This window comes from Diabrotica undecimpunctata, chromosome 11 (genome assembly GCF_040954645.1).
Source record: "Diabrotica undecimpunctata isolate CICGRU chromosome 11, icDiaUnde3, whole genome shotgun sequence".
Classification (NCBI taxonomy): Eukaryota; Metazoa; Arthropoda; class Insecta; order Coleoptera; family Chrysomelidae; genus Diabrotica; species Diabrotica undecimpunctata.
In genome coordinates, this window is record NC_092813.1 from 33595752 (window position 1) to 33608816 (window position 13065).

At 36.3% G+C, this 13065-nt stretch overlaps 1 protein-coding gene across 1 annotated transcript in view; it reads right to left on the reverse strand.

The window, feature by feature from the left end:
• LOC140452872 (apolipophorins-like) overlaps positions 1-13065 on the reverse strand; it is a 100967-nt gene that overhangs the window by 12397 nt on the left and 75505 nt on the right. The window contains exon 10 of the mRNA XM_072547207.1: positions 2000-2109. Within this exon, the coding sequence (XP_072403308.1) occupies positions 2000-2109 (110 nt within the window). The remainder of the gene's footprint in view (positions 1-1999; positions 2110-13065) is intronic.

Sequence of the window (13065 nt, forward strand, 5' to 3'; positions counted from 1 at the left end):
AGGACCGAAGATACATAACTAAGGCCATTTTGACATGCTACTCCATTTAATTTTTATACCTCATTGTATTTTATTTGTCAAATCCTTTCATTTGAGGTACTCCACATCATGATTGGACTAATAGAACTAAAGATACACAACTAAGGCCCTTTTGACATTGTTCTGCATTTGATTTTTCTATCCCATTGTATTATTTATGTTAAATCCTATCATTAGAGGTACTATACGTCACGATTGGACTAATAGGACCGAAGATACGTGACTACGGCCCTTTGGACATGTTGCTGTATTTAATTTTTTTATTTCATTGTTTTCAATTGGTTAAATCCTGTCATTTGAGACACTGTACGTCACGATTGGAGTTATAAAAACGAAGATATATAATTAAGGCCTTTTTGACATGCAGCTATATTTGATTTTCCTGTCTTATTTTATTTTATTGGTTAAATCCTATCATTTGAGGGGCTGTACGTCGCGACTGGACGAATTGGAGTGAAGATACAATAGGTAGTTGCAATATATCATAACCCGTTCCTTTTAACCAATCATGATTCCAAAATGATTTGTGGATGAAAAAAATATATATATATTCTTAAATTTACTATTTCGTTGTGGGCAATATTATATTCAACAGCGATGCCAAATTTCTGATGCTAAAATGATTGATAATGAAAGTGGGATATACATTTTCATGTATATAATGGCAGCGAGTAAACGGTAAAACCCTGAACTAAATATATATAATATTTTCACTGTACCATCATTTTAGACTCAAACATTTTCTGGAATAAACTTATATAACTCAGTAAGGGATAAAAAGAGAAAGCGGATATTTTAAAATACCAACACGGTATCAAAACTCTAATCAATGAGATGGTTAAAATTCTTGTAACAAGTACGGGAAAACAGTTATTGAGGTCTTGTAAAGTAGCGTCGATATACAGATGCTACTTTGCAAGACGATGCTAAAAAAGCATAATGTATCGATGCGAAAATGATAGTAGGATGTATATATATATATATATATATATATATATATATATATATATATATATATATATATATATATATATATAAAGGGCACGATATTTTACTACTTGTAAAAAGTTAAAGGCTGTCATGGTTAGGACATGTCCAGAGACAAGGAGACGTAAAAGCAACAAAGTAAATTTTACAATGGAAGCCGACAGAAGGATGAAAGAAAAGATGAACCAGATGGTTGGATGACGTGTAAGACAACTTAAAAAGTATGAATGTAAGACAATGGGGGATAAGGGCACAAAAGAGGTCAGAATTAAGTAACACAACCAGATAAACACAGGCCTATCCACAATTATGATACCAAAAGAAGAAAAAGAACGAATCTTATTTCTTTTTAGCATACAATAATAATATAAAACCATACTTTTTAAACTTTCTGTTTACTTACTATAAGGATATGTATCATATGTATACCGTTAAGTTTTATTCCGTAGTGTGTTTTGGTAATCACTACACTGTTTATTATATTTTGTAGACTTAAGGCATTGTTTGCTATTAGTTCCGTATTATGTGTGTATCAGAGATTGTTGGCTATCTCACTATTGATCGCTATTGAATGTTGTAAGGTTTTTCTGACTATTTTTTCTGAAGAGATGTAGAACAGTAAAAGTGATAGCGTACAAGCCTGCGTAATAGCTCCTCTCCTAATACGAATTTCTTTGGAATACTCTTGTTCTGTGCAAAACCTGACCCACAGATTTGCATACACGTTTCTTGTTATTTATAATTTTTTCTCTAAACCGAAAATAATTAATTATCTAGATTTTTTTTTATTTCTGTAATTGTTACTACTTAAATTACAACAAAACTTGTCGAGTTAAAACACAAGTTGCTAATTAAAATGATAATTAAACGCTATCCTATAAACTTCTAAAACTAAAAGTATCACATTTGCATACAATATTACTCATAAATATGTTAAGTATTAAAAAAGTCTCGGTTGACTTATTTAACCTACCTCTAGTACATTGAAGGATTCCCCAAACAAATCAAAGGTCAGATTCAGCATACCAGATTTAGGTACATAAGATTCTGTGGAAAATATAACGTTGCTCTCGTAGTTTCCACCTAGAAAAGCAAATAACGGATTGATGGTAAACATAACCGTGCAAGTGGTGTAATTATAATCATAACGGTAGTAATATGCATATGCATTATTTGAACGGTTTACGGTGGATTTGGGTAGCAGTTTTCCCTAGAATTAGTCGAAATTGAAATAATATAGGGCGAGGCATGGGAAATTCTACATATTCCTACCTCGTATGTCGACCCCAATGCTGAATATTAAATAAACATTAAAAAGTGTCTACTCCGATTGTTTAATAGTATACATTTATGTAATGAGTTGTGAATTTTGACTGAAATTTTAATTCGTTCTAACTTTTGCACGGTAATTTCGATGGGTCTCATGTTTTGGTCAATCGGTACAATACTACCACCTAATCAACTGATTTACTTAAACTATTGACATATCAACAAGAAGATCAGGTCTTATTTTAAAAAATTAGTTTATTTTGTTTGTAGAAAAAATTTCATCTTTTTCAGACAAATAGGCAAATAAAATGGCATATAATGGTATTTATTTTTCTCTCTGCTTCTTCTAGTCATGTTATCGACCACATTAACACCCATATTATTTTATTGTACTGTACATAGATCAGTTGGTTCATTTGCTAAGATTGGCCAGCCAGGATATACGTTTGCTCTTCTACCCTAAATATTGCGTTGTAGAATGAACTGCTGTAGAAGATGTATGGTGTATATATGAGACACCTAATGTACGTCGATAACCCCTCATTTCAAATGTCTCTAACCATTTTATGGCACATGCTGTAAGACGTAAGCTATCTATTCCATAGAAGAAGACACTAAAGAGGTAACATCTAAGAACTCTTATGCATATATTGATACTTAAGGACAAGTTGTAGAGAATCTTCCTAAAACCGTGAAAAGAACTTTTGGCTTTTACAATACGAGTTTTTATTGTTTTTTAGCTACGATCCCAGGTATCCTTAATATTGCAGTTCAGATAGCATATTTTCTTTACTCTTTTTAACGGTGTATCGTTTATTATAATTTGGACGTTGGTTGGTGGTCTTAATAATGATCATAATTTTTGCAAAGTAAAAGTGTGCTGAGATGGTGTAATAAATATCGAGACTCTTTATTTATCAGTGTATTTATTTTCTAACATCAACAACATTCTACATACTTATTATTTACTAGATACGCAATGCTACTTTCTACATAATCTACGAATGGCGTCTCACACAGATCTGACACCCTTGACAACTTGACTTTACTGGCACAGCAAGAAAAAGTTATAAGGAAGTACTAGGGAGGGTCAACCAAGATAGAGAATTGCTAAAGACTGTTAAAGACTAAAAAATATCTCATCTGGGACATATAGTAAAGAGAAATCGATATACATCGACAACTGATTCTTAAAGTCAAAATAGAAAGGTCCCTTAAGCTAGCGGGGACACATGAGCGGAATCCAATTTAACCTAAGTAATATTTTTTACCAATTTTTCACTAATTTATTACCACCCTAATAATTTTTCACCACCAAACCAACCTTAAGGAAAGCGATTCTGCTGGCTTAAGGTTCAAGCTAGCAGAATTCAAAAAAAAAAAAACTTTTTGTTGATGGCATATTTTTTCACCCATTTTTCACTAATTTATTACCACCCTAATATTTTTTCACCACCAAACCACCCTTAATGGGAACGATTCTGCTGGCTTAAGGTTCAAGCTAGCAGAATTCAGAAAAAAAACTTTTGTTGATGGCATATTTTTTCACTAATTTTTCACAAATTTATTACCACCCTAATAATTTTTCACCACCAAACCACCCTTAATGAATGCGATTCTGCTGGCTTAAGGTTTAAGCTAGCAGATTTCAAAAAAAAACTTTTTGTTGATTGCTTATTTTTTCACCCATTTTTCACTAATTTATTACCACCCTAATATTTTTTCACCATCAAACCACCCTTAAGGGGAGCGATTCTGCTGGCTTACGGTTCAAGCTAGCAGAATTAAAAAAAATATTTATGATACACCACAGTGTTCTGCTAGGTTTTTACGAATGTATTACAACTTTAGTAATTTTTCACCCCTTACTACCCCTTTAACAAAAATTAAATAAATTTGTTCTTTCAAAAATACTTCAATACATTTACACGGTGTGTGTGTGCGAGTGTTTGTGTGTGAAAAACACGTCTGTTGTAATAATTGGTATATTTAATTAAAAATTACTACTTACCTATTATTTATTATTTACATACTAAAAGTACTACAAATTTTACTGAAGATGGACTGATAAGTCCGAAAACGTTTTGAACTTAATCCTTTAGGATTTTTAAAATTTAATTAAATATACCAATCACAACAGTGTTTTACTTCAATGTTCGAGTTTTTTTAACTATATGATATACAATACAGCAACTCACGGGAATGATCCCTTTTTAAGTTGTAAAATTTTGCTAAAAAATAGGCAATGTAGAAAACAACAATATTGCAATGTTTAGCATATAAAAAAGTTGGTGAAGTTGGTGTTTGTGTAAATTCTAGCATTTAAAGATGTAAACTACTTTGCTTATTTGAATTTCTAGTATTTATATGAATTATCTTCCACACTGACACATACGGATTTCAAGATTGGAGGGTTATTGGAAAACAGATCCACTATTCAACTTATAATCTTTTTTGCAGAACATCGGAAGAGATCTTTTTCTTATAATTTTACGGTGCTTAATCTTCATCCATAATCTAATGGGACCGAATGTTATTCCTGAAGATCGGTTTTATAGAATAAGAACAGTTATAGACTTTTTAATAATAAAATGACTGCTCTGCGTTATCCAGTAAAAGAATTATCGCTAGATGAAACGATGGTACCGTGGAAAGTTAGACTTAGTTTTAAACAATATACTAAACAAAAGACATAAAAGACGATATCAAGGTTAGAATTAATTCGTAAATTAATTTATAAAAAAGCAAAGAAAGACGGAATATCGCACGCGAACATTTACCTATAAATAATTGCTAATAAATCGGACAAACGCGAAACGAAAACGAAAAGATGCAGAGTTAGAAAATAAATAAGTTAATATTTTTTTGTAATAACCTTTAATTTTTACCTATATTCAACTGACAATGAATGAAAAATCGACAAAGAATTAAAATACAAATATCTTTAAATTTTTAAAATGCTGCTAATATAAATTTATTTTACTACGCAAATAATCTATATCAGCTGTTCTGACCAACCGGTAATTTCGGTATTATTTGAATATACCTACTTAAAATATTTATATCCTAAAATGTTTTCCAATATAAATTCTTTATGTTATACACTTAATCCTAAAATTATGTTTTGACCAATCGTTAATACTCTTCTTATTTAAATAATATTAAAATATTAAATACCTAAATTATTTTTCAAATTTTTATCTACTTAATGAATACAAATCTTTTAACAATAGGTGCGCACGGTCCCGACGACCCTCCTTTACAATCAGATAAATAATGTAATAGACGTAATAAAATTATTTCAATTTGAATATTTCTTACCTGGTAATTTATTCTGTGAAATATAAAAATACCATTGTATTTACTAAAACTCAACTTGATTTCAGTTATTTTATATTCGTAAAAGGGACTAACGATTCGATTTCGCTTAGCCATGTAATACGACTCGAATCAGAGTCAATTTTTTAAAACAGGTAAAATTTATAGTTTTTGGAATAAAGTGTTTTCATATTTTTAATATTTAAACATTGAAAAAATAAATATTAGTTAGTGTAGAATAACATTTGAAAATGTTTTTTAATTAGGGTAGTTGAGAAAAACAAGACTAGGCTGGTAAAAATATAGTAAAATTCTAGCAGAGCACTCTTGTGTTTTCAAAAAGATTTTTTATTCACCTAGCGTCAATGTGTATCTTGTTGAATGTTTCCCATTGACTGAGGCTTAGGGGGTCAAAAATTATAAGGGTGGATCAAATTTAGTAAAAACCAGGCAAGCAATTTATATTTTCAGTTACAAGTAGAATACAGTAAAATTATAAAAATAGATTTTTTATCACCTTAAAGTTTAAGATGGTGGAATTGGTGAAGTTGGTTAACATTTAGTAAAAACTAACCAGAGAGTTTCTTATTTTATTTATAAATAGTATTTAGTAAAATTATAAAACAAAACTTTTTCAAATTTAATTTAAACGTAAAAGAACTATTGACTTCCACTAAGGGTTAGTCGAGGGATAAAAAATTACTAAGTTGCAAATAAATTCGTAAAAACTTAGCAAAACACTGTGGTATATCATAAATAATTTTTTTTAATTACTCTGGCTCGAATATTAAGCTAGCAGGAACGTTTCCAAATAAGATTGGTTTAGAGATGGAAACTTATCAGGGTAAAATACTTTTTTATGTCAGTTATAAGTAGAGGATAGTGAAATTGTAAAAAAAGATTTTTTTCACGTTAAATTTTAACCTAAAAGAATTATTGACTTATCACAAAGGGTAGTTTAGGTGTGAAAAATTACTAGGGTGGTAATAAATTAGTAGCAGAATACTGATTTCAAAAATACGTTTTTTTCTTATTTTGCTATTTCAAATATTCAGCTAGTAGGAAAGTTTTCGAATAGGTTTATGGGAGCAAAATTATCAGGATGGTTAAAGTTTAGTATAAACTTAACAAAACCCGTTTTTATTTCAGTTATGAGTAGTGGACAGTAAATTTGAAAAAAAAATTTCTCCTTAAATTTTAATCTAACACAATTATTGACTTTTCACAAGGGGTAGTTAAGGGTTGAAAAATGACTAGGATGGTAATAAATTCGTAAAAACCTGGCAAAACACTGTGGTATATTATAAATATGTTTTTTTAATTCTACTAGCTTGAACCGCAAGCCAGCAGAATGGCTCCCCTTAAGGGTGGTTTAATGGTGAAACAATATTAGGGTGGTAATAAATTAGTGAAAAATGGGTGAAAAAATATGCCATCAACAAAAAGTTTTTTTTTAATTCTGCCATATTGAACCTTAAGCCAGAAGAACCGCTCCCATTAAGGGTGGTTTGGTGGTGAAAAATTATTAGGGTGGTAATAAATTAGTGAAAAATGGGTGAAAAAATATGTCATCAACAAATTTTTTTTTTTTTTTAATTCTGCTAGCTTGAACCTTAAGCCAGCAGAATCGCTCCCATTAAGGGGGGTTTGGTGGTGAAAAATTATTAGGGTGGTAATAAATTAGTGAAAAATTGGTGAAAAAATATGCCATCAACAAAAAAATTTTTTTTTGAATTCTGCTAGCTTGAATCTTAAGCTAGCAGAATCGCTCCCCTTAAGATTGGTTTAGTGGTGAAAAATTATTAGGGTGGTAATAAATTAGTGAAAAATTGGTGAAAAAATATGCCATCAACAAAAAGATTTTATATTTTATTATTCTGCTAGCTTGAACCTTAAGCCAGCAGAATCGCTCCCATTAAGGGTGGTTTGGTGGTGAAAAATTATTAGGGTGGTAATAAATTAGTGAAAAATGGGTGAAAAAATATGCCATCAACGAAAAGTTTCTTTTTTGAATTCTGCTAGCTTGAATCTTAAGCCAGCAGAATCGCTCCCCTTAAGGTTGGTTTGGTGGTGAAAAATTATTAGGGTGGTAATCAATTAGTGAAAAATGGGTGAAAAAATATTACGTAGGTTAAATTGGATTCCGCTAATGTGTCTCCGCTAGCTTAAGGGCCCTAAAATAGGAGGCCGTAGAGGTATAGGAAGAAAACAGGTTTCTTGAATAAAAAAAAATCGTGAATGGACTCAGATATCAAATGCAGGACAATTACTTCATGTGACAGTTGGCAATGGTGATCGCCAACGTCGAATAATATTAATATGGCACGTGCAGTAGAAGAATGCTGTCTTGTAATATATAAATATGTGATGAAGTGATGAGTATCTGTGTCATATTCCAGTATTATTTGTAAAACTTGTCTTATGCTTGCAATCTGATGAATAGTCGATTTACCACCTCTGAAACCAGCCTAGTATTTCCCTATTATTCGTTCTGCTTGTGGCCCCATAAGGTGGAATATTATAGTGGAGAATATTCTATACGCCACATTTAGAAGCGTAATTCCTCTATGGTTAGAGCATTCAAAGATATCTCCTTTTTTGTGTTTGGTGCAAAGTATTCCAATACTCCAATTACATTCTTTATATAGTTTAGCTGAGAAATTACCTATTCCGGGTGGTGATTTGTTTCTGGCTAGTTTTTAACTGCGTCTTTAACTTCAAGAATTGTTGGTGATTTCTTTTCTCTATCGTCTGTTCCACTCTGTTCTGTATTTCTTCTATCTGTATCTGTAGAGTAGGGAGGGCGAGTTAAGTTTCACAGCACTTAGGCCACAATTGACCCATTGTGCATCCTCCCAGGGAGCTGTCACCCTTAGCTCATTGTCCATCCTGCCAATTCTAGGTAGGTGGACAAGTCACCAGGAGACATCTCTCTTATGTGGGCAGGTGTTGGCCAGGACTCGCCGAACGCGTACTCTCGTATTAACGATAACTCTGGGCATTCACATAGGACATGCTCTACAGTTTCGTCTTCTCGTTCACACTTCCTACATAGAGGTGTGTCTGCTAGCCCCAGTGTATGGAGGTGTTTGCTTAGTTGACAATGACCAGTTAAAAAAACCAACTGCCAAACGTAGGTTTTTCCTGGTCATTCCCAAGTACTTCTTAGATGTTGACTCTTCAAGGTTACTTAGTGTTACCCTGGCAAGTTTACATCCTTTCCCTTCTTCCCATCTTTTTACGGTTTGAGTATGGGAGTGACATTTGACAATTTCCGCGATTGTTGTAGTTGACCAACCAAAAAGATCCCCAGGTCCTAAGAGTCTTAGGCCTGCCGCCTTCCTAGCTAATTGGTCAGCAATGCGGTTGCCTTTATTCCTATTGTGTCCTTTAACCCACCTCAGGATGATGGTATTACCATCCGAAGCTTGGGTTAGTGACTTGTGACACTCCATTACTAAACCTGATGTGACACGTGGTCTATTCAAGGTTAGTAGCGCTTGTCTGCTATCTGTGCAGATGATTATAGTTTTACCTGCTATACCTTTTTGGGTTATCTCTTTTGCGGCTATGGAGATACCAGTCAGTTCTGTCTGAACTACGCTGGCATTTTTGCCCGTACCCCACTTTATTCTTAGGTTCAGTGATCTGGAGTATATCCCGCATCCTGAGCCTTCTTTCATTTTGGAGCCATCGGTGTATATGCAATAGGCATTTGCCACGTTTGTCTCCATGTACTGTCCTGTTTCAATTTTGTAGGGTTTGTTGAAGACAAACTTTGGTTCAATTGAGTCGCAGCCTGCCTGTAGAAGTGGTAACGCATCCAACTCTTCTCGCCAGAAACGAGTTCTCAATTGTCCCATTCCTACATCAAGGTTTGCACCAGCTGAGCGCAGTCGCATCATTGTCACTAGCGCCACCTCTTTGACATATATATCTAGAGGCGTGATGCCAATGATCAACTCCATTGCAGCAGTTGGTGTTGTTTTCATGGCACCTGTTATATTTATGCAAGCCATCCGCTGAATATGGTTTAGTTTGTTAATCGCTGTTGCCTGTAGCACTTTTGGTACCCAAGCAATAGCTCCGTAAGTTAGCATTGGCCTAATGACAGCGGTGTAGACCCAGGCGATCACCCTGGGCGTGAGGCCCCAGGTGCGTCCGATCGTTCGTCGACACTGCTCATAGGCAATATATGCTCTTTTAGCTCTACCATCTAAGTGTGAGTTCCATGTTAACTTCTTGTCAAGGGTAATACCAAGGTACTTCACCTCGTCAGAAAAATTTAGACTGTAGTTTAGAATCCTTGGGGGTATTAAGCCCGTGATTCTTCTTTTCCTGGTAAAGAGGACCATCTCAGTTTTCTTTGGATTTATAGATAGTGAGTGTTCCTTGCACCATGTTTCTATTAGTCGGAGAGCAACTTGTGATCTCTCACATAGTGTGCTCTCAAACTTACCGCTTTGCAGGACAGCAATATCGTCTGCATAGGCTATTGTGTAGAAACCGTTGCTGCTGAGTTGGTCAACCAGGGTATCTAGAACTATGTTCCAGAGTAGTGGTGATAGCACCCCTCCCTGTGGACAGCCCCTCGTAACCATGCCTCTAACAGAAACGTCTTCTACATTTATGCTTATTGCTCTATTAGAGAGCATACTGAATATCCATTCGCTTATGGCCAGGGGAACATTCCTGACGTTGAGCTGTTGGGTGATAGTTGGGAATGTGGTTTTATCAAACGCTCCCTCAATGTCTATGAATATACCTAGGGTGGATTCTTTATTATCCAGCGATCTTTCAATTCTTCCCACTACATGATGCAGTGCAGAATCGGTAGATCTTCCCGAAGTATATGCATGTTGATTTGGGTGAAGTGGGTTATGGACCAGAACTTCATCCCTTATGTACCTCTCGCATAGCCTTTCCATCGTTTTCAACAGAAAGGATGTTAGGCTAATTGGTCGGAAAGCCTTTGGTAGGGTGTAGTCCATCCTACCTGGTTTTGGTATGAAGACCACACGTACCTCTCTCCACTTCCTAGGAATATATCTCAGAACCAAAGAGGCTCTGAATATTTCCACGAGGTGCGGCAGAAGGATATCCAGTCCCCACCGTAGTAGGGCTGGATATATGCCGTCAGGCCCTGGTGATTTGAAAGGGGTGAAGCACAATATGGCCCATTTTACCTTTTCCTCATTAATCATTGTTCTGGCGAGATGCCAGTCGTTTGTTGACGGTATGATTGCTTCTTCCATCCGGTTTGGTGCTGTTGAGACACTAGAACCGGGAAAGTGTGTTTTCATCAGGACCTCAGCACTTTCGCGAAGGTTGGAAGTTTTATTCCCATCTTCCTTCGTTAGTATGCCGACATGCCGATGTGGGTCCTTTGAGAGCGCTTTTTGTAACCTGGAAGCCTGCGGGAAATCTTCGATTTCCTCACAGAAGGTTCTCCAAGCAGCTCTTTGTCTTTGTCTGCAGACTTTTTTAAACTCTCTGAGATTTGATTGGTAAGAATCCCAATCCTCTTTGAGTTTGGTGCGTTTTGCTCTATTAAAAGCTGTTCTTGCTGTCTTCCTAAGGTGTTCCAATTCAGTGCACCACCAAGAGTTGGTTTTGCGACTTTCCTGGACCATCCTTATTGGACAGGATTTTTTATAAGCATAGCTTATTTTGTTTTGGATAGATACCGCATACCTTTCCAATTCTGTATTAGTTCCTGGAGTTGAAGCCCTTTCATTCCGCAGAGCATCTTCTAAGAGTCGGTTGTAGAGTTCTACATCCGTCCTCTTAGGGTCGCGCGATTTGATAAGGCTTTTTTCCAGACTAATATTATAGGTTAGCCAGCGGTGGTCGGACATAGAAATATCCTCCGATACCTGCCAGTTCTGAATTTTATTCGATATTTCAGCTGTTGCCAGCGTGATATCGATGACTGTTTGGCTACGAACATTAATAAAGGTAGGTTCGGTGCCCTTATTTAAGATATACAAATCTTTTATAGTAATATAGTTATAAAGAGACTTACCTCGGGCGTTGTTATCTCTGCTGCCCCAGCCTAGATGGTGAGAGTTCGAATCGCAGCCGATAATAAGTTCTACCTTCTGACTGAGACAATGGTCTACCAGATCTTCCATTTCCCTTGTTGGTGGTAGGGTGGCTGCATCTGAGGGTAGGTAGACTGATGCTAGTATCAACTCTCTATTTTTGCCCTTTCCCCATGGGCACTTCACTTTAACCGCAGTTACGTCTGAGGTGCAAAACTGCGCCATAGGGGAGGCTTTGATTTTTCTGGGAACATATATTGCTGTTCTCGGTTGTTGATTGCTTGGTAAGCTGAAAATTTGACCGTTTAGGCTGCTAAGACCAGTTATTTTGGTCTTATTTATCCAAGGTTCTTGGATTAGTGCTATTGCATCCTCCGTTACATCCAGGCGGCGACATAGTGTTGCCGTTGCCACCTTTTTGTGTTGGAGGTTGCATTGAATAATAGTGACCTTATTTTTTTCGACATCCTTGCCCATGGCTTAGGTATCGTTTCGGCTCTTTTTAGGTGTCCATTTCCTCCTCAGTTGAGGAGGGGGCAGCCTCAATTATTTCGGAACTTCCTCCGCAGAGTTCGTCAACCATCATTTGATGATCTTCTCCCTGCTGTGGGACCAGGGTTGTCTCAGTCTCAGCAACCGCAGTTGGTTGCCGCGTGTCTGAGGTTCCTGGTTCCGAGGAGGTATCCTGCACTTTGCTTGTGCTTGTTTTTAGATACAATGAGGTAAACGTGCAGCTCAGCCTCATTGCCCTTTTCCTAAGGACAACCATGTCATCGTCTCCGATTCCGAAGACAAACAGGTGTCCTTTAGGATCCTTTTTTACCTCATGGTGAAAAGTGCACCATCTCGCGACTGCCATGTCTGGATTTTGCGCCGCTAACCTCCGCAGCACTCTTTCTGGGTCATCAGAGGTGCTAATAGCATCCTCCGGGATCCATAGAGAGGCTTTGGTAAGTTTTGGGAGCTTATCCTGACTGACAACAGCCAGTGATGCTTCCTCCCACAGTTTGAGGTCAGATGTAGCCTTTTCCAGCCATGCAAGCGCCTCATCGTCATCACAGACTACTCTGATGATCTCACCTGAGTAAGTCCACGACTTGAACGTGGGTGCTTTTACCTGGCTGCTCGAGGGTGACAAGATTGTTCTGTCCAATTCCTCGATTAGGCTTTGTTTGATAAGGTTTGCCCGGTTGGCGGTGACCTTTCCATACGGGTTTAACTTATCTATAATAGCAACCTTAAGATGTCTTAAGGTAGCTTCGGCGAAGCTTTGGGAAGGCGCAGCGGTGTTTCCACCACCGCGGACTTCTTATGCTTCCTCGGCGTGCCCTCCGTGGAGGTACTTGGGCGAAGGCGCTTCACACCGGGGGCTGTTGGTTCCTGTCCTCTTTTGGAGGTGGAACCGTTG